The 23,039-nt window shown below is 36.5% G+C and overlaps 1 protein-coding gene across 1 annotated transcript in view; it reads right to left on the reverse strand.

The window, feature by feature from the left end:
* Positions 1-2,404: 2,404 nt before the first annotated feature.
* Positions 2,405-23,039, reverse strand: part of ENPEP (glutamyl aminopeptidase) — an 87,686-nt gene continuing 67,051 nt past the window's right edge. The window contains exons 14-20 of the mRNA XM_032859838.1: positions 22,133-22,283; positions 21,187-21,260; positions 20,973-21,077; positions 20,717-20,887; positions 13,349-13,489; positions 4,693-4,771; positions 2,405-3,685 (exon numbers count right to left, since the gene is read on the reverse strand). Coding sequence (XP_032715729.1) covers positions 3,542-3,685; positions 4,693-4,771; positions 13,349-13,489; positions 20,717-20,887; positions 20,973-21,077; positions 21,187-21,260; positions 22,133-22,283 — 865 coding nt within the window. The 3' untranslated portion in view covers positions 2,405-3,541. The remainder of the gene's footprint in view (positions 3,686-4,692; positions 4,772-13,348; positions 13,490-20,716; positions 20,888-20,972; positions 21,078-21,186; positions 21,261-22,132; positions 22,284-23,039) is intronic.

The raw sequence follows: 23,039 nt of genomic DNA on the forward strand, positions 1-23,039 counted from the left end.
AGTCACATACCCATGCTAGACTTTGGTGGGGCGAGATAATGGGATCCTCCCCAGGGAGGGACAGGAAATCTTTGTGAACAATACCATAGTCGGACACATTGTCCCTCCTTAGTGCCTTCACTTGCTTATGTTCAGTGATTCTTGAACCCAGGTTTACTGTGTTATCCACACTAGTGTCACAAGTGGGGACTAGGAGCCTTAATAATGACAATAAAAGCATCTAATGTTTATTCAGTGATTATTATTTCCCATACATTCAGCCTTTATCTGCATTCTTGCATTTCATTCTCACAGCAACCCATTGAGGTAGTTACTATTTTTATTCCCACTTTATAGATGAGGACACTGAACAATGGAGAGATTAAAGGTATTTGACTACCAAGTAGCTGAAATTCAAATCCAGATCACTCCAATTCATTTTTTTTTAATTTTAATTATTTAAATTCAATTAACATATAGTGTATCATTAGTTTCAGAGGTAGAGCTCAGTGATTCATCAGTTGTATAAAACACCCAGTGCTCATTACATCACATGCCCTCCTTAATGCCTGTCACCCAGTTACCCCATCAGATCCCTCCAGTTTTAAGGTACACATTTCCATTCTAATGCTGCCATTAAGAACATAGATTCTGGTAATAAACTGCCTAGGTTCGAAATCCTGGCTGGTGTCAGACTCTACTTTATGGCTTGAGAAAGTTCTACAACTTCTCTGTCTCAGTTTCTCCATCTGTAAAATAAGATATTAACAGTACCTACCTCATGGGGTTTTTGTAAATATATAGAAATTAAGGTATGTGGAGTTCTAGTGTTTAGGACAGTGTGTGGAGTACTAGTGTTGAGAATAGTGCTTGGCTTAAAAAACAAACAAACAAAACCACTTTGCTATTATTATTAGTTAATGTTTTAGAAAACTCCACTGGTAATTCTATTCCCTTACCTTCAGTTCCCTCCTTAGTCTTGATTTCCTTTGAGAATCACTGTTCTAAATCTTTGTTCCCCCCTTACATTTACCTATTTTTGGACTAACACTTTACCAACAGAGAGGGTATACAAGAATACCATTGCTTTCAACCTAGATGTATAGGTCTGCTTCCCAAACCTTATCTACCTGTCACTTTTGCTCATGGTTTATTATTTGAACTCTTAGTTTATATTCATGTGGGTGCAAAGCAATGATCTAGAATACAGGAGGAGACTGCGTAGGTCCAAGGCAATAATACCGGCCCTGTTCCTTGCCACATGACCTTGCTGATTATTTCTTCCAGTTAATTTTTAAAAGTTGATGGCTTACTGCAGTTTACTTTTAGAAACAGTATACTAATTTTCCTCCTCTGTGAAAATCAGGACAAACCAAGCAAGCAGAGTAGTAAATTCTTCTTGGCATAGGTCTGTCCGTCGGTCACCAGCATTTTAAAAACCAGATGCTGTTTGAGAAGGGCCTGATGGGCTAGTGAAGTTATTATGACAGAGTGTGCACGGCTCTTTTTCACGTGGAGTAAAGAGAACTAAACAATTCATTTTCCATTTTACTGCTTAAAATGGAATGAAACAGAATGACTTAGAGGCAAGTTGGAATTGTCTTATTTACCATCTCCCTCAAACATACTTTTCTTTAAAAATGTGTTTATTATATAAAGCAGGAGGGTAATCCATCCCCCTCCTTTTATGTTGACTTGAAACTGCATAGACTTCAAGTGCTGGTTTTGATTGTGATTAATTTGAAGTTAGGGTGTTAAACCTCATGAGGATAATAAGGCTTTCCTGATGATTTATGGTGTTAATGTGTTTTTTCTTCTGAAGTCATTTAAATAACATTTTTAAAGTTCTGGTCTGGAAATTTCTTTTTCTTTTTCTTTTTTTAGATCTTCCCTACAACAACCACCACCCCCCCACCTGTATTTGAATTTGTCAATACAGCTGTGTAGATTGAGAAGCAATAATTAAGAAATAGCAGTAAGAAAGTTTACGAAGACTGAGAGTATTTAATTAAGGCATAATATACTATAGATAAAATCAAAGCTAAGATTTTGATTGTTTCCATGTGCTTCAATTAGCATCAAATCAATCTTAAATCATTTTATACTTCTGAAGTTTCCAAATAAATTTGGATTTTCTAGATACAGCTGACTGAAATGTAGTCATTTACCTTCTTTGCTGTCTATTCAGCTTGCATTGTGGATCTACTAGGCATCCAGTGCCATAGTAAACCTATTCTTGCCACCAGTTTCTACAAAATTGATGTCTTTTTTTTTTTAATTTTTTATTTCTTTTCAGCGTAACAGTATTCATTGTTTTTGCACCACACCCAGTGCTCCATGCAATCCATGCCCTATCCAATACCCGCCACCTGGTTCCCCCAACCTCCCACCCCCCGCCCCTTCAAAGCCCTCAGATTTTAGTCTCTAAAATTGATGTCTTTAATCAAATCACGAATATAAATTTGATCAGTGCTATTCTGTGTGGATTAGGATCTAAAGGCTTATACATAAAAGTTATCTATAAGAAGATATATCCTCAGATATGCAGAGTCATGCTGGAGACATACACGGGTTTCCTCATTTTCACACTTAGATTGCTAGGTTAGATCAAAGCTAAATTCTAATTCCATTTAGTTTTATGGAATAATCAGCCTTCTCTCTTTCCTGACCAGTTTCCAATTATTTAGCCTTTTTTCTCTAAAATTCATGGAGCAAAGTTAAGCACTATCTTTCCTCTAATTTCATAGCATATTTGAAGGAGCTTTGTAGGGAATGGAGCAGGACGACAGAGTACCAAGCATGAAAAAGGCTAGGTTCTTGAATTGTTTTTGCCTCATGCTAAGTTATTTGGGGAATGCAGCAGTCATTATTATTCAAGAGTAAAGTGACACTGGAAAACAACATATGTTCTTCAGGTTAACCATTCAGATTTATTTTAAAAAGGAGAAGAGAGTGTTTTTGTTGATTTTAGAGTGAAGGCAATAGGCGTTTCTTTGGCTAATTCATGCAGTCCTTGAGTAAATTTAAACCTGGGTTACTCTGGTAGGATTTAAAGGAGTAGGACACATGTGAATACAATGATATTAGATATGTGTAATTCTGAATAATAAAATAAAGATTAAGATGGTAATTTTGGTCCCTCAAGTACTGGTATTTAAACTTTAAAAATCAATCAAGAGAGAAGATTAAGTGGTGTTTCTTTGGTACTAAAAATGTAAAGCTAAGACCAAATTGTTCTATTTTCACAGATTTAAGATATAAAGAATGATATTTAAAGACATTAAAATGGCTATTAAATTCTCTTCAGTTTGCAAAGAATCTCCTATGAAGTACACTTAGAAGAAATCCCTGAGTACATTCACTACTGTATTAGTATCTTCCTTCATAAACAAAGAAGAACAATTTGAAAGCTTTGCAAGATAGAAACACACTACTTAGCAAAAGCAATATCTGCGTATAAGACTCCCTCCATAGTGCTTGTAAATTTGGCCAAAATATATGTAATAGGAGAAACAATAGAATCATAAAATTAAAATATGACATTTGGATACATTAACCATTCTTAAGGTAAATCCAAAAACCATTGTCTTATGGTATTTCTGTTTTGCCTTAACCACTCGATATTGTTCTTCACTGTTTCCAGCACTTGCTCCCTAGGTTTTTCTCCTGCTCCAGCATCTGGATACTTTTTGAAAAAACTCTCCATCTAGAAATGAGAGAGAAATAATTAAGAAAGTCATTTTCAGCCCAATTAGTATTCAAGGCTTTTATTTACAAGCTAGATTTGTCTTCTTCTTCCCTGGAAATTCATTATCATTGCACAACACTGAGTTACATGTCTTGGTGCCTCAATTAGACTGAGCCCTTCTCTCAGACTGGCAATCATTACCCATGACTTTTGGACTTTTGGCATCATGTCAGGTCCAGAGAGGCTCTGCCATCTTGGGGAAGGAGAGCAGCACACTAACGGCTGCATGCCCCTCTGTGCTTCCGCTGCTTCTCTATTTTCTGTACATGGTTCCTGGAAAACCCAATGTGTGGAATGAGGGCTTTGCTTAGCCTTTTGCTTCAGGAGCTAGGACTATTTTAATATACTTTCAGCTCCCTTATTAAGGCCTCATAATACCACCTCTGTTAACCTTGGTTCTCTCTTTCATCTTCCTTCCAAAATCCTCCCCCAAACTTAATCATAGTAATTTCTGTCACTTCCAAAAATAAGAATAATTTTGTTCAGAAGAATGTTAACGTTCCAATACATAATATACAGATAATGAAAATTCATACAACCTCAACTTTCCAACATTAATAAACATTTTTCCCTCTGGGAACTGAGATATTTGAAACTTAAACATCTTTAAATTCCAAAACTATGAATTTTGAAAGGAATCCGATCTTGACTATCTTATTCCAGGTTACATACAAGGAAAGGGGAGACATACTGTCCACACTTTGGTAAGCCAGAAGGTCTCATGCAGCCTTCTAAGCCCCTCACGGCCTCAGTTTTCTCAACTTTTACACTTTGTTACTTGAATTGTTTTCAGTTTAGAAAAAGTAGGTCTACATTTAATTAGATATAAAACTTATTTCTTTCTCCTTGTCTTCTGACATCTGAATAGAGAAAATGCCATTTCCATTTGAAAAAAAAAAAAAAAAGGAAAAGAAAAGTTTAATTCTGTTCTTCCTAGACAAATTTAGAGGGATTTCACTTCATACCTGCCAGAGCTGAAGTTCAGTGTTGAAAGGTTCTGCTATCGTGACAATCCTGCCAAGGTTTCTGTCATTGAGTGTATATCTGAAGAGAAATTTAAGGAAGGAAGAGGGAATATAAGTGCCCAGAACTTTAAATCCTTTCTCTTGATGTAGATATTTCCTTTTGATTTGTGGGGTTTTAAAAATAGTAATTTTCAAAGTAAGCAAAATTTGATTTAAAATTTCTATTCAGGAAAAATTCTTAATACATCTTTCAACCTTTTTGTAGACAGAGCCACACCACCATCCCAGATGCGGTAGACTGCTGGTTGGATTCTCCCAATCTGTTCTTTTATCGTGCACACATGAGAACACAGACAGAGATCACATTCTTCCACCTCCCTTAGGGCAAGGTGCAGATGGGCGGCTCCGTTCTTATCAGAAGAACAGGAGCAGAAATGCCACATTCAACCTCTGCTTCCTTGCTTGAGTGAAGGAAAATTGCTTGCCTTTTATTCCCTTCCTCCGAGCTCTAGCCACACCGACAGGATAAGGTCCTAGGCCTCGTGGGGCAGAACCCTTTACCAACTTGGGAGTTCTTGCTTCGGGAGACTAGCATGAGTGAGAAATAATTATGTATGTCCTTTAAGCTGCTGCATTTCTGTGCTTCCCACACAGCAAAGCAACTCTAGTCAACTTTACCCTGATAAATCCTCCATGCATCTTCCCTCAGGCACAGAAATTTGAACATAAGCTATTTATTCTTCTTTCAAAAAGCTTTATGAGCTACTTGCATACTGTATTAGTCTGTATCACCCAATATGATCTATATTAGGCTACGCAAAGACACTTGAAGCTAAGTGCAAGGATAGGATTTTAGAGATGATACTCTATTCCTGTCCCTCTCATACTTTCTCTCTTATAGAACAAGAATCAGAAATTTCCTTGCAGACCATAATACAAATAATTGTGATTATTGAAAATCTCATTGCAACCAATCATGGTGTGAAAAAAACAACCACAAGAATTATGTATTAGCTTTGAACCACTGGAATGCCAGGGAAGGATAAAAGAAAACATATCACTACACGGAGAAGTAAACAAACATTAGAAGAAATTTTACATTTAAAAATTATCACATAACAAAAGCAGAAGCCATGGAGATAAAAACTAATAAAGTTTGTTTTATGTATTTTTAAATGTTTATACTAAAAAGCTTATAAAATTAAGTAAAAATTCATTCTTTTGTTGTGAAAAGAGCAAATATTTTCACTATACAAAGAACACTTACAAACTGGTAAAAAAGGAGAAATATGCCAATGTGAAATTATCAAAGAAATGAATCAGCAGTTTGCAAAAGAAACATAAAGAGAAAATGAACCAGTGGGGGAAAAAACAGGAAATGTTCTAATAAGTAACCATGATTTTCAGTGAACTAGGTCCCGTGCTCACTCTTATCACAGACACCAATGAACTGAAATCCACCATTTCTTTCATCTCTCATGTCTTAACAATCTAATGTAAGCAGTTTCCCTTTACTTAATGTCATCAGTCATTATCCCAAATATAATGTATATGCTGCTTGTCCTCACCCCTCACAGACTCTGAGATCTCTTCCAACTAGCCTTCTGGAATGAACTCTTTCCAGGGAGTATTTCTTCTCGTTTGGAGAACATTTATTTTCCCACATCCTTCATAGAAACAGGTCAGAAATGGAGTTGATGTGCTCATGCTCCCCACTGTGGATTCCAGACCAGTATTTCTCCACTCTTTTTAAAAACCTCTGTTCCTTCTAGTTATTCCCCCTCACCTAACTTAAACACTTTAGCACCTGACTCCTAGTCTTCCTCTCTACTCCAAGCTGTGATTTCAAGGCCCGTATCAATGATAAATATAGTATCTCAGCTCCTTAGTTTCTTGACATTCTCATTCCCAATGATATTTTCTTTGCTTTGACTGTCAGTTCCCATGATCATGCCTTGTGATCATCAATAAGTACACTGTCTCTAAAATTGTTCATTCATGCACCCTTCATGATAAAATTTACCTTTCAGTTTCCACTGTGACCATTCTCTGACTTCATACAGATTTCCTGCCCATCAACCATCCCTAGCCCTACTCTCCTGGACCACCAGCTCTCCCTTTTCTTGCACTTGTTTCCTTATATAGTTTAGATTCCAGGGTCTACCACTTCCAATAACATTTTTTCCTAAGCCCTAAACTCCCTTATAGTTTAATAACTTGTTTCTAGCAGCAAACACTCTAGCTTTGGATGAAATCAACTGCCCATTTCCTCAGTGTTTGCGTCAAGTGGCTCATCAGTCAAGGGAGGTCACCCAACTTTTTCCAAAATGTTTCAGTATAAATTCATGAATATCAATCTTAGATGGACCCTCCATGTTGACAGTCCTCCTACATTACCCTGGAGAGTTCATTCTCTTAATCCTTGAATTGCTTTTTTCAAGTGTTTTCACTCTCTTCCAACCTCCAGACATTCTCCTGCTTCCCTCCTTCTTCAAAAAAGATGACCTTGTCTTCTAATTCACAGAGAAAATACATAGTAACTCCTACATCTTTTAGTTTACAGACATACAAAGATACCTGTTTTTCTTCTGTCGTCTGGGCATTGACTTCAACTTCTCCCCACTTTCTTAAAAATTTTATTTTAAAAAAGAATCTTTTCTGTCTTACATATTAAATCTCTCATTCATCACTGGCTCTTTCTCATCAGCTTTAAAATAAAGTAAACATATTAAAACTATCTTCCATGGGGGCGCCTGGGTGGCTCAGTGGGTTAAAGCCTTTGCCTTTGGCTCAGGTCATGATCCCAGGGTTCTGGGATTGAGCCTCACATTGAGTTCTCTGCTCCATTCCTCCTCTCTTTCTCTGCCTGCCTCTTTGCCTACTTGTGATCTCTGTCAAATAAATAAATAAATAAAAATCTTAAAAAAAAAACAAAAAACTATCTTCCACAAAGAAAAAGAAAAGTATTCTCTTCCTTGATCTGGCATCTCTTAATATCCTTTATCTCACCTCTTCATTCATGGTCAAAATTTACAAGACAGTTTTCTACATTTCATATCTTCATTTCCTCTCCACTGACTGATTAATTAAATTGCTTCAATTTAGGTTCTGTCACCATTGTTCCACTGAAAAACTCTTTCTAGAGTTACTATGCCAGTAAATCTAATGGACATTTTTCAGTCTTGGATTTACTTAAACCTTAAGTAGCATTTGACAAGAGACTATAACTTCCTTGAAACAGTCTCCAATTCAGCATTTCAAAAGAGACTCAATGGCATCATAAATAGGAAACTGAATTCATTGTTCTCCTTCTCCTTATCATTTCTACAAATCTAGGCATTATCCTTGTCCCCTCACTTCTATTTCTAATTCACCAAGCTCTAAATGTTCTTACCTCTTCATCTTAATTGTTATATCCAGAGTCCAATCTACCACTATCTTTTTCTGGGACTGCACCAATAGCTCTCTAACAGCTTTTCTCAGATTCACTCTGGCCCCCATCTAGGTCTGTGCTTTACCACCAGGGCTTTCTTTTCAAAATAAAATCAGTCATTTCACTTTTTTAAAATCTTTTAGTGACTTTGCACTGTTCTTATAGCAACAGCCGAAATCTTAACCTGACCCTGCAAAGGTTGGCCCTTATCTTTTCTCTTTTCTGATAGAAGGTATTCAGCCAGGAATGTTTCATCTCCTGTTCACCTAAATAACTCCTGCTTTTCCTTTAGAATTCAGCTCAACCATCACTTCCTTAGGGAAGCCCTTAATGTCCAAATGCTCTTGACATGGCCAGTTTCCCTTTTACACTCTTCCAGTGTGACTAGAACCTCTTCTGTTTGCAGTTATTACAGTTTTAAGTGTACATGCATTTGTGTGATTCTTTAATTAGTATTGGTCTCCATTACCAGATCTTAAGCTCCATGAGGACAGAGATCCAGGTCTGTTTCTACTATTGTATCTCCAATCCCAAGCACAATGCCTGGTTCATAATAGATGTTATATAATATTTACTGGCTAAAAGGATTATAATTTAAAATGAGATATCAGTTTTTATATACTCAATTAGCAAAGGTATTTCTTTTTTTCTTTCATTTAAATTATGGTTAGTTAACAAACAGTTCAATATTGGTTCAGGTGTAGAATTTCAGTGATTCATCATTTATACATAACACCCAGTGCTCATCATAAAAAGTGCCCTCCTTAATAACCATCACTCATCTATCCTATCCACCTCCTAGCTCCCTCCATCAGCCCTTGGTTTGTTCTCCATAGTTAAGAATCTCTCATGATTTGTTTCCCCCTCTCTCTTTTTCCTTCCTGAATATTCATTGGTTTTGTTACTTAAATTCCACATATTAGTGAAATCATATGGTATTTGTCTTCCTCTGATTTATTTTGCTTAGCATAATATACTCTAGCTCCACCCAGGTCATTGCAAATAGCAAAATTTCATTCTTTTTGACAGCTAAGTAGTATTCCATTGTATATATACACCACCTCTTCTTTATCCATTCATCAGCTGATTGGCATTTGGGCTCTCTCTGTAGTCTGTTATTATTGATGATGCTGCCATAGACATCGGGGTGCATGTATTCCTTCAAATGTGTATTTTTGTATCCTTTGAGTAAATAATACCTAGTAATGCAATTGCTGGATCATAGGGTAGTTCTATTTTTAGCTTTCTGAGGAACTGTCACACTGTTCTCCAGAGTGGTTGCGCCAGCTTGCATTCTCACCAACAGCTCAAGAGGGTTCCCCTTTCTCTGCATCTTGCCAACACCTGTTTTTTCCTGTGTTGTTAGTTTCAGCCATTCTGACAGGTGTAAGGTGTTAGCTCATCATGGTTTTGATTTGTATTTCCTTGATGATGAGTGATGTTGAACACCTTTTCATGTGTGTCTGTTGGCCATCTGTATGTCTTCTTGGAAAAAATGTCTATTCATGTCTTCTGCCCATTTCTTAACTGGATTATCTGTTTCTTGAGTGTTGAGTTTAATAAGTTCTTTATAGATTTTGGATATTAGTCCTTCATCAGATGTTATTAAAAATATCTTCTCCCATTCACTGGACTGCCTTTTAGTTTTGTTGTTTCCTTCACTGTGCAGAAGATTTTTATCTTGCTAAGTCCCAATAGTTCATTTTTGCTTTTGTTTCCCTTGTCCCTGTTGATGTGTCTAGTAAGAAACTGCTGTGGCCAAGGCCAAAGAGCTTGTTGCTTGTATTCTTCTCTAGGGTTTTGATGGTTTCCTATCTCACATATGGGTCTTTCATTAGCAAGGATATTTCTAAAGACAGCCCTGACTATGAGCAAGGGTTGGAAAAATGGTCAAAGTTAATAGTAAATTTTTTTCTGGGTGGCCATTCTGCAACATTCATCAGACAGTTTGGAACAGTTTTATTATCCAACACACAGAGATTGGTTAAATAAACTAAGATGTATCTACACATTGAAATATGATTGAGCATCAAAAATAACATTGAGGAAGCATCAAAAATAACATTAAAGACATGAAAAGACATCTATAATAAAGGATGATGTAGGGGGAGAAGCAGGCTATAAAACCACATGTATCGTATGATTCCATTTCTATAAATAAAGAGCCATAGAAAAATGTCTCAAGGTAAGTAGTAGTGTGAAAAGGGTTATTTCTAGGTAGTGGAATCACAGGTAATTTTTGTATTCCTATTTTTGCTTATCTGTATTTTGTGCAAAAAAAAAAAAAATACCTACCCAGTTTATAATAAGAAAATGGGAGATTTAGAAAATAATCACACCCAGTTCCTATAATGATATTCTGTAGATTCAAAGAAAGTCTGTTAATTAGAGGTAAGAAAACAATTTTTCTCCGTGACCTCTATAATTCTATAATGTTCTTTTTCTGTTTTGTTCTTCATGACTACAAATTAAAGTATATTTGGGGGAACTAGCAATGAATAGATTGGATAAAGACTGAAACTACCTGTGTAAATACTAAAAATGTAAGAACAAAAGAGTTTAATCCCAATAAACCAATATCATATAAACTGTAGCATTTAAAGGAAAGTATGTTGTATATTTATCATATTAATTACTTTTAGAACTAAAATAAGGATTTATCTTAAACATTAAAAAAATTATATAACAATCATCTTCTTGGACTTAATATTTATATAAGTATTATTATATTATCCAAAAGAAATTATTTCAATGCACATAAAACTTGTAATTAAATTCTTACTAAACTTTTTGTCTATGAGGCAGTCTTTAAGTGGTTTCAGTCATGTCCCATTTTCTTAATTTTCAACCATAGTCATAAATTAAAATCAAACCTTAGCACACTACACTGCTGACTTATTGAGTTCATTCACCTTCACAGTTTCATCTAAGACCTTACTGGAATAAACAAAAGCAAAGACTAACTGCAGATGTATCTTTGGAGGGGCGCCTGGGTGGCTTGGTTGGTTGGGCGACTGCCTTCGGTTCAGGTCATGATCCTGGAGTTCTGGGATGGAGTCCCGCATCAGGCTCCCAACTCCATGGGGAGTCTGCTTCTTTCTCTGACCTTCTCCCCTCTCATGCTCTCTCACTCTCTCTCTCTCAAATAAATAAATAAAAATTTTTTAAAAAAGAAGTATCTTTGGAACTTTTTGATGAAGTCTCGAACTAGAAAGGGCATTAGTGGTGTGGCCATCTGTTGTCATAAAACAATCACATGACAAAACCATCTATAAAAAAGTAGCTTATTTATTTTAGGATGACAACAAATTATTCAGGAACCTAGGCAGGAAAATCACTCATTCTGAATTCTGGAAAATATTCAGGAATTTGGAAATATTTGTATAAAGCTTGCTCATATTTGTTTAATTCATCCTATCCAATTTTAGCAGGGAAATTTTATTTATTCAAACTAACCATAATTAATATCGGGTGTTGTTTTTGTGTCCAACATGTGGTTGTAGTATAATTTTATGTTTGAGGCTATGTGAAATAATACGTCATGAGAATTAGATCATTAGACTATGAAGAAATATTAAAAGCCTTGGGTGAGGGTTTTGGAACTAGCATTGGAAATAAATATCAATTTATTATTTTTTTTAAATTCAGGATTAGGTCTAATAAATTTATTTTAGGGCCAGATGTTTATGACTTCCATGACAAAATAACACCTGTTATTTCTAGTTATTAATTATTAAGAAGTACAGCAATGAACTAATTTTTTAAATGAAAAATGTCTTATTTGAAATAAATCACACCAGAACTATTCAAATAAGCCTTGAAAAGTACTTTATACTTAATAAGCAGTAAGGGAATGGCCATTTTATAATGCAAAATGGAACATTATTTATCTTTTTACAATAATTCAAAAGTAAGCATTCTTCTTCATCTGCATAGACTTCCTGCATCATGTGCTTAAAAAATGAAAGACTTATGGTCTTTTTGATTAAAACAAAATACTCAGTACTTGTCACTAGGCATATATTAAGCAAATGAAAGGTACTAGCTAGCATGACATGAAGCTTTATCTTCAGATAAGAACATGTTCTCAATAGAAAGATTCAGTAATTCTAAGTCATGCATTTCATTGAAACAGTTATAAACAGATGGACAAAGCAACACACACGCGCGCGCGCGCGCGCCAGTCAATTTTTGTAGAGATGGATGAGCCGTTACACGCAATCACTGCAAAAACAGAAAAACCAAAACTTCCTCACAAATAGTCAAAAGCAATGTAGATACGGTATCTTAGTTGAAAGATACAGATACAATCTGGATCTCAGAAGGATGAGAAATGTGCGTGAACCTAATGACAGCCTGGTGAATTGTGGGGTAGAAAAGAGAACAGAAATAAAAGTTATCTTCAGAGTTAGTGTTTCTGATAAGGTGGTCATTATCAATGAGAGAGTGCTGATAGGAAAACAGGAGAGATTAGGAGAGGATAACAGGGCCTGTTTCCCAGTGTGGGAATTACAGACAGTAAAGGTCTTTTTGTCAATGTCTACATGGGATATATAATCTATATTCTATTTTATATTCTGTAAAGAAAATTTTTAGTGGGAATAACCACTAAATTTAGAGGATTAGGACCAAGAATAGCAACATTTCTTCTAAATGGGGCTGAAGGAATGAGAAATTTGGGAAAGCATCTCTTTAGTTTGATTTGTTCCTCTCTTGTCCTTTCTGTTTCCCATTTTAAAATTGCTATTGCCTAGAGAATGTAGGTCCCTTTAATACCTAAAGTATAATTATCTGGTCAAGGGAGATAAAAGTTTTCATCCTTATAAGCTCAGTACGATATAAGGCTCCAGTTTGAACCCAAGTCCAGAAACTCGCTTAGTTTTCATTAAATCTTGAGAATTAAATGCATGCCTGGCGTTATACTAGGTGCTAACACAACAGAAGGTTATATTAACCTGTTTTAACCAAACTAAAAATAATGCAATTTAGGCATCTCTCCAGATTTCAGAACTCTGTAGATCAGTTAGAAGAAATAATTTCCAGAAAAGGAATTGGGCCTAAAATTAACTAGTTTATTGCTTCCCTAGAAGGAAAATACCATGATCCTTTACTTCTAGTAATATGCCATTCCAGATATTGTATAGAAAGTACAATAAAGAGAAAAGGAAAGAACTTGTCGATGGTATCAAACAGAGAGAACAAGCCATTATCTGATTATCCCACCTGTTGACTAGATATTCCCAGTTGAGCTGAATCCAATTCCAGGCCATATTCTTCCCGTAGCTGTTGTATGAGATATATCGGATAACTGTAAACACATCCTGAGTTTTAATAAGGTTTGGGTCCTTGAGCAAATCTAAATATCTAAGAAAACACAAATAGAAAAACAATTCAAAATGTTAACTATTAACTTTTTAAAAATTAACTGAATTTATTGTATACAAGCACTTCACCCACTTACCTATTATCCCCTTGAACTACAAAATTTTAAAAAACCAGTAAATTAAGGGAAAGTATTTATACTTTTATTTTCTAAAGAATAACAGTTACATCTTATTTGTTTTTCCCTAGATTGTAAGAAACAGCCTTCTAAAGCAATTTATATGGTTAGATTAATTAGCTCTAATTATAGTCTAATGCAAAGAAGTCCAAGATAAATTAAGTGACCAAATTGACAGATTTTTATTAACTGTATGCCATGGCTGTACCTAGAGGGAATATCTTTTTTTTTTAAATTTTATTTTTTATAAACATATAATATATTTTTATCCCCAGGGGTACAGGTCTGTGAATCGCCAGGTTTACACACTTCGCAGAACTCACCATAGCACATACCCTCCCCAATGTCCATAACCCCACCCCCCCAACCCCCCTCCCCCCATCAACCCTCAGTTTGTTTTGTGAGATTGAGAGTCACTTATGGTTTGTCTCCCTCCCAATCCCATCTTGTTTCATTTACTCCTCTCCTACACCCTTAACTCCCCATGTTGCATCTCCTCTCCCTCATATCAGGGAGATCATATGATAGTTGTCTTTCTCCGATTGACTTATTTCGCTAAGCATGATACCCTCTAGTTCCATCCATGTTGTCGCAAATGGCAAGATTTCATTTCTTTTGATGGCTGCATAGTATTCCATTGTGTATATATACCACATCTTCTTTATCCATTCGTCTGTTGATGGACATCTAGGTTCTTTCCATAGTTTGGCTATTGTAGACATATTGCTGCTATAAACATTTGGGTGCACGTGCCCCTCCGGATCACTACGTTTGTATCTTTAGGGTAAATACCCAGCAGTGCAATTGCTGGGTCATAGGGTAGTTCTATTTTCAACATTTTGAGGAACCTCCATGCTGTTTTCCAGAGTGGTTGCACCAGCTTGCATTCCCACCAACAGTGTAGGAGGGTTCCCCTTTCTCTACTTCCTCGCCAGCATCTGTCATTTCCTGACTTGTTAATTTTAGCCATTCTGACTGGTGTGAGGTGGTATCTCATTGTGGTTTTGATTTGTATTTCCCTGATGCCGAGTGATATGGAGCACTTTTTCATGTGTCTGTTGGCCATCTGGATGTCTTCTTTGCAGAAATGTCTGTTCATGTCTTCTGCCCATTTCTTGATTGGATTATTTGTTCTTTGGGTGTTGAGTTTGCTAAGTTCCTTATAGATTCTGGACACTAGCCCTTTATCTGATATGTCGTTTGCAAATATCTTCTCCCATTCTGTCAGTTGTCTTTTGGTTTTGTTAACTGTTTCCTTTGCTGTGCAAAAGCTTTTGATCTTGATAAAATCCCAATAGTTCATTTTTGCCCTTGCTTCCCTTGCCTTTGGCGATGTTCCTAGGAAGATGTTGCTGCGGCTGAGGTCGAACAGGTTGCTGCCTGTGTTCTCCTCAAGGATTTTGATGGATTCCTTTCTCACATTGAGGTCCTTCATCCATTTTGAGTCTATTTTCGGGTGTGGTGTAAGGAAATGATCCAATTTCATTTTTCTGCATGTGGCTGTCCAATTTTCCCAACACCATTTATTGAAGAGGCTGTCATTTTCCATTGAACATTCTTTCCTGCTTTGTCGAAGATTAGTTGACCATAGAGTTGAGGGTCTATTTCTGGGCTCTCTATTCTGTTCCATTGATCTATGTGTCTGTTTTTGTGCCAGTACCATGCTGTCTTGATGATGACAGCTTTGTAATTGAGCTTGAAGTCCGGAATTGTGATGCCACCAATTTTGGCTCTTTTTCAATATTCCTTTGGCTATTCGAGGTCTTTTCTGGTTCCATATAAATTTTAGGATTATTTGTTCCATTTCTTTGAAAAAAATGGATGGTACTTTGATAGGAATTGCATTAAATGTGTAGATTGCTTTAGGTAGCATAGACATTTTCACAATATTTATTCTTCCAATCCAAGAGCATGGAACATTTTTCCATTTCTTTGTGTCTTCCTCAATTTCTTTCATGAGTACTTTATAGTTTTCTGTGTATAGATTCTTAGTCTCTTTGGTTAGGTTTATTCCTAGGTATCTTATAGTTTTGGGTGCAATTATAAATGGGACTGACTCCTTAATTTCTCTTTCTTCTGTCTTGTTGTTGGTGTAGAGAAATGCAACTGGTTTCTGTGCATTGATTTTATATCCTGACACTTTACTGAATTCCTGTACAAGTTCTAGCAGTTTTGGAGTGGAGTCTTTTGGGTTTTCCACATATAGTATCATATCATCTGCAAAGAGTGATAGTTTGACTTCTACTTTGCCGATTTGGATGCCTTTAATTTCCTTTTGTTGTCTGATTGCTGAGGCTAGGACTTCTAGTACTATGTTGAATAGCAGTGGTGATAATGGACATCCCTGCCGTGTTCCTGACCTTAGCAGAAAAGCTTTCAGTTTTTCTCCATTGAGAATGATATTTGCGGTGGGTTTTTCATAGATGGCTTTGATAATATTGAGGTATGTACCCTCTATCCCTACTCTTTGAAGAGTTTTGATCAGGAAGGGATGCTGTACTTTGTCAAATGCTTTTTCAGCATCTATTGAGAGTATCATATGGTTTTTGGTCTTTCTTTTATTAATGTGTTGTATCACATTGATTTGCAGATGTTGAACCAACCTTGCAGCCCTAGAATAAATCCCACTTGGTCGTGGTGAATAATCCTTTTAATGTACTGTTGAATCCTATTGGCTAGTATTTTGGTGAGAATTTTCGCATCTGTGTTCATCAAGGATATTGGTCTGTAGTTCTCTCTTTTGATGGGATCCTTGTCTGGTTTGGGGATCAAGGTGATGCTGGCCTCATAAAATGCGTTTGGAACTTTTCCTTCCATTTCTATTTTTTGGAACAGTTTCAGGAGAACAGGAATTAGTTCTTCTTTAAATGTTTGGTAGAATTCCCCCGGGAAGCCGTCTGGCCCTGGGCTTTTGTTTGTTTGGAGATTTTTGATGACTGTTTCAATCTCCTTACTGGTTATGGGTCTGTTCAGGCTTCCTATTTCTTCCTGGTTCAGTTGTGGTAGTTTATATGTCTCTAGGAATGCATCCATTTCTTCTAGATTGTCAAATTTGTTGGCGTAGGGTTGCTCATAGTATGTTCTTATAATTGTCTGTATTTCCTTGGTGTTAGTTGTGATCTCTCCTCTTTCATTCGTGATTTTATTTATTTGGGTCCTTTCTCTTTTCTTTTTGATAAGTCTGGCCAGGGGCTTATCAATCTTATTAATTCTTTCAAAGAACCAGCTCCTAGTTTCATTGATTTGTTCTATTGTTTTTTTGGTTTCTATTTCATTGATTTCTGCTCTGATCTTTATGATTTCTCTTCTCCTGCTGGGTTTAGGGTTTCTTTCTTGTTCTTTCTCCAGCTCCTTTAGGTGTAGGGTTAGGTTGTGTACCTGAGACCTTTCTTGTTTCTTGAGAAAGGCTTGTACCGCTATATATTTTCCTCTCAGGACTGCCTTTGCTGTGTCCCACAGATTTTGAACCGTTGTGGTTTCATTATCATTTGTTTCCATGAATTTTTTCAATTCTTCTTTAATTTCCTGGTTGACCCATTCATTCTTTAGAAGGATGCTGTTTAGTCGCCATGTATTTGGGTTCTTTCCAAATTTCCTCTTGTGATTGAGTTCTAGCTTCAGAGCATTGTGGTCTGAAAATATGCAGGGAATGATCCCAATCTTTTGATACCGGTTGAGACCTGATTTAGGACCGAGGATGTGATCTATTCTGGAGAATGCTCCATGTGCACTAGAGAAGATTGTGTATTCTGTTGCTTTGGGATGAAATGTTCTGAATATATCTGTGATGTCCGTCCGGTCCAGTGTGTCATTTAAGGCTTTTATTTCCTTGTTGATCTTTTGCTTGGATGATCTGTCCATTTCAGTGAGGGGAGTGTTAAAGTCCCCTACTATTATTCTATTATTGTCGATGTATTTCTTTGATTTTGTTATTAATTGGTTTATATAGTTGGCTGCTCCCACGTTAGGGGCATAGATATTTACAATTGTTAGATCTTCTTGTTGGACAGATCCTTTGAGTATGATATAGTGTCCTTCCTCATCTCTTATTCTAGTCTTTGGCTTAAAATCTAATTGATCTGATATAAGGATTGCCACTCCTGCTTTCTTCTGATGTCCATTAGCATGGTAAATTCTTTCCACCCCTTCACTTTAAATCTGGAGGTGTCCTCGGGTTTAAAATGAGTTTCTTGTAGGCAACATATAGATGGGTTTTGTTTTTTTATCCATTCTGATACCCTGTGTCTTTTGATTGGGGCATTTAGCCCATTAACATTCAGGGTAACTATTGAGAGATATGAATTTAGTGCCATTGTATTGCCTGTAAGGTGACTGTTACTGTATATTGTTTCTGTTCCTTTCTGATCTACTAGTTTTAGGGTGTCTCTTTGCTTAGAGGACTCCTTTCAATATTTCCTGTAGAGCTGGCTTGGTGTTTGCAAATTCTTTCTGTTTTTGTTTGTCCTGGAAGCTTTTAATCTCTCCTTCTATTTTCAATGATAGCCTAGCTGGATATAGTATTCTTGGCTGCATGTTTTTCTCGTTTAGTGCTCTGAATATATCATTCCAGCTCTTTCTGGCCTGCCAGGTCTCTGTGGATAAGTCTGCTGCCAATCTAATATTTTTACCATTGTATGTTACAGACTTCTTTTCCCAGGCTGCTTTCAGGATTTTCTCTTTGTCACTAAGACTTGTAAATTTTACTATTAGGTGACGGGGTGTGGACCTATTCTTATTGATTTTGAGGGGGGTTCTCTGAACCTCTTGGATTTTGATGCTTGTTCCCTTTGCCATATTGGGGAAATTTTCTCCAATAATTCTCTCCAATATACCTTCTGCTCCCCTTTCTCTTTCTTCTTCTTCTGGAATCTCAATTATTCTAATGTTGTTTCGTCTTATGGTGTCACTTATCTCTCGAATTCTGCCCTCATGGTCCAGTAGCTGTTTGTTCCTCTTTTGCTCAGCTTCTTTATTCTCTGTCATTTGGTCTTCTATATCGCTAATTCTTTCTTCTGCCTCATTTATCCTAGCAGTGAGAGCCTCCATTTTTGATTGCACCTCATTAATAGCTTTTTTGATTTCAACTTGGTTAGATTTTAGTTCTTTTATTTCTCCAGAAAGGGCTTTTATATCTCCTGAGAGGGTTTCTCTAATATCTTCCATGCCTTTTTGGAGCCCGGCTAGAACTTGAGAATCGTCATTCTGAACTCTAGATCTGACATATTACCAATGTCTGTATTGATTAGGTCCCTAGCCTTTGGTACTGCCTCTTGTCCTTTTTTTTTTTTTTTTGTGGTGAATTTTTCCGCCTTGTCATTTTGTCCAGATAAGAGTATACGAAGGAGCAAGTAAAATGCTAAAATGGTGGCAACAACCCCAGGAAAATATGCTTTCAGAAAGTGGTTGATTTTGTTTCTAGAATTGCTGTTCTTCTTCTCTTCGATCTCCCATTGGATTTGTAGGTGTTTGCAATCTTTAGATAAGTTATCTAGCTGATCTCCTGCTACCTGAAGTAGTCTCAGCCTGCTACTTCTCCGCCATCTTGACTCCTCCGCTTGTTTCTATTTGCTCATTCTTAATAGTCATTACTTATAAGAAACTATTTGCACCATTTCTTCATTACCAGCCCGACGCGGGCGGCCGCAGCTGCAGCGCGGGGATCCCGGGTGGCGCGTCCGGAACTTCATTCAAGCGCCCAGACCGCTCTCTGGAACGGGAAACCCAGACGGCCCGGCGAGGATGCGAATTGGCTGCACTTTGTCGTCAGGAATCGTTACGAATGCCTAGAGGGAATATCTTGACATACTCTACACCATTCAACTTCTAGAAACTGCACTTTAGTGATAGTCCTGAATTTTTGTGTAACTTATCACTCATCCTCTAATTCACAAGAGTCTTGGTAAGACATGTAAGCACTTGCTAATTTTCTCATCAGATAATCAGCACAGTGGCATCAAAATAATGGATCAATATGATATTTTATGGAATGACAAAATGATCAAGTTCTTGATAGACTATTTTAGAGCCAAGGGCAGAAGAATGGACATCCACCCTAAAGCAAGATGGTGAAGAAGTATTGCTGGCTTTGTTTCTGGTAATCCTTACAAATTGGTTAATGCATCATAATTTCCTATTTATATTCTGCCTCGTTCATGACCTACACATTTCTCAAGGATAGATAATGATATATATATATATATATATATATATATATATATATGGCCTTATTCATTTTTATTCCCACAGTTTATATACCTACACATAGAAAGGACATCCTATATGTTGGTTAAGTGAATGCAGTAAATAACTCAGAAACCATAAGTAGGCAACAAATGAATTAGGGCAGATGCTAGTTGATTTGGGGCATGTGTGTAGTTGCAGAAGATTCATAGATGTGCTTCAAGCAGTCTTTCTGAGTGGAATATAAATATATTTTGTGTGTATGTGTGCATATTGTGGCACATACTCCTCTGATGACAGAAACCAATTTGTTCTGGGTTTTGGATCAAGGTCTCCTTGATCCTAGGGAAGTAGGTAGGCTCCTACCCCAGCTGTAGAGTATGATGATGGCCCAAATCAGTCAAAGGAATTCAAGTTCATCCTCTCTGGCAAACGACCAAGAGGTAGACCTAGAGTATAACCCAGAATGATCAAGTGTGATCCAGTTCTGGTTATGAGGGGAAGCGGAAATAACTCACCTTTAGCATAAAAGACAAAGCCTTGTGAGTAGGAACTCTTTTGTCCTTGCTCTTCTTTCACTAAACATATTTGTGTGAAGACAAACTATTTGGAGCTCTCGAGGTTATGAGACATCCAACATGTTGAGGATGACAGAAAGAAAAACACCCCAGGTCCTGAATCACAATGTTGAACCACTGCTCACAACTAGAAACTGCTGACTCCCAGAGTGTCTTCATATGAGATTACATTTCTTTATTCCACTCTTACATGGATATTTTGTTTCTTGCTGGGAAAATAAGTTTTAATAGATGTTCTTGGAAACGTATCCTACTTTAATTCACATCTTAAAGTGACCGTGACACATAAACCATCAAATGCCACTCATATGAATGAAAAAAAAAAAAACTTACCTTGACAAAAGAGTAACATTCTTCACCGATGCTAATCCATACAACAGTTTTTCTTTTTCCTGAGCTAATGAAGTTTTCTGGTATTGATCAAGAGTGTAGTTCCATGAAGTCTCATTGCCAGAGTTCTGCATTCCATACCGATATACCAGAAGCCTGAGATTTACAGGAAGCCTAGAAGAAGAAACAATGTTTCAGAGATTTTTATTCTTCATTTCTAAGTTTGAGGTCCTCTAGAAATGAGCACATGAACAGTCACCTTACTGTCCCACTTAGCCACTGCTGAAATAATTGGGTAGCATTGTCCAATGCTTCTTGATCTCCCATTTTGCACGCAAACCCTAACACAGAGGCACGGAGCAACCTTAAAAACAAACACACACAAAGCAGGAGCTGTGAGCACTTTTTAACATGTTTTAACACATACAAACAAATATTAAATGAAAATTAGTTTTAAAAATGTAAGAAATAACTTTGTAATGTGGCCTCCTTCATCATTCCATCCCAGAAGATCTGCAATGGGCTTCACTTGACTTTGGAAGTATTTCTGAAATAAAAGCACCATGTACAATGAGTAATAATTTACTATTTATCAACAGTTCCTCATTTATTATAATCTATGGCCCCCTGTTGTAATCTTCTTTCCTACTAGTTCAGAGAACTTTGGGCCTCTCCTTAGGAAAGAGATGTTTTCAGTTCTTATCACATGGCAAATTTGCTTCAGTTCTGAAGATAAGAACATCCTGGATCATTCTCTAATGTTTTATAAAATTTTGGGTAAGCTCCTTTTAACCTCTACTTTTTAGTTAACATTTGTAAGAAATGGAGTAACGCCTGACATACTTATTGCACTAAGAAGATTAATCAAGTATTGATGAAATAAAAGTACTGATAACTAATATATATATGCCGCCTTTGGGTTTACAAAGGATGTTTATTTTATATGACCTATACTATCCTATTGCCGTAGGCAAGGATGGACCGACATTCCTATTGTATGAAGGAAATGAAGACCACAAATATTAAATCGTTTGTCCAGTTATTGTCCAGGAATAAGGAAACAAAATGTTATATATTAGTAAGAATAAATTCATTTTAACATAGATAAATCCATTGAAAATAGGATCTAGTTAGTATTTTATCTATTGTAACAAGACAATATATTGTACTATATTCTTTCTAACACTAAAATATATCGTAAAGTGGTATACTGAACCAGAAATACTGGCACATTTCAAGTTGGAAAAAAATAAAGATAGTATCTTTTTGGTTGGACTAGTTGTGTCATTGTACTTTCCTTTAATTTCACTTGGCACATGGATATGCTCTTGTATCTCTCAGAAGCTCCTTGTCTCAGAAATCTCCTTATTCTGCTCACCGCTGCATATTTACTGTCATAAGATATAACATTAACATCACCTCAATCACAGGGTATAGCTCTTTATCATCTTCAAACATGCTAATAATATAGGTTACAGCTGAAATTGCTCTCTGCCATGGTAAAAAGTCTTCTTCCATTCTGAGATACTTGGTCAGGTTTAGAGCCATCTTATAATCTAGAAGTTGAGCTCTAAGGAAGAGAAAAAAAAACATTAATTAAAAACTATAGACTAAAAACAAAACAAAACAAAACAATCCAACCATAGACTAGTACTCATTTGACCAAAAGTACTAATATGGAAATCATAGAATTCAATGTTAATGACAATCCTTCTATTAAGCAGTTAAGAAAATGATTTATTTGGGGGGACACAATCAAAGAAGCTTGTTCACAATGATGTCTTAGCGCTTTCATATATTCAATAGTAAAGAGGAAGACAGAACATTAAAAAGTACATTTGAAAAATCGCTGAGGAGAAATTCTGGATAAAACTAAAGCCATTTAGCTATAGTTAATATTGATGGATAGACACAAGCCGATTATAATGTACAAATGTGGGGCACCTTGATGGCTCAGTGGGTTAGGTGTCTGACTCTTGATTTTGGCTCAGGTCATGATCTCAGTGTTGTAGGATCAAGCCCCACATTGGGATCCATGCTGAGCAAGGAGTCTACTTGAGGTTCTATCTAAATATATAAATAAATAAATCTTTAAAAAATACTTTATAAGAGGGCCACCTGGGTGGCTCAGTGGGTTAAGCCTCTGCCTTCGGCTCAGGTCATGATCTCAGGGTCCTGGGATCGAGCCCTGCATCAGGCTCTCTGCTCATCAGGGAGCCTGCTTCCTCCTCTCTGCCTGCCTCTCTGCCTACCTGTGATCTCTCTCTTTGTCAAATAAATAAATAAAATCTTTTAAAAAATTCTTTATAAGAAAATAATGTATATA

This window comes from Lontra canadensis, unplaced genomic scaffold (genome assembly GCF_010015895.1).
Source record: "Lontra canadensis isolate GAN:19392208 unplaced genomic scaffold, GSC_riverotter_1.0 scaffold1, whole genome shotgun sequence".
Lineage (NCBI taxonomy): Eukaryota > Metazoa > Chordata > Mammalia > Carnivora > Mustelidae > Lontra > Lontra canadensis.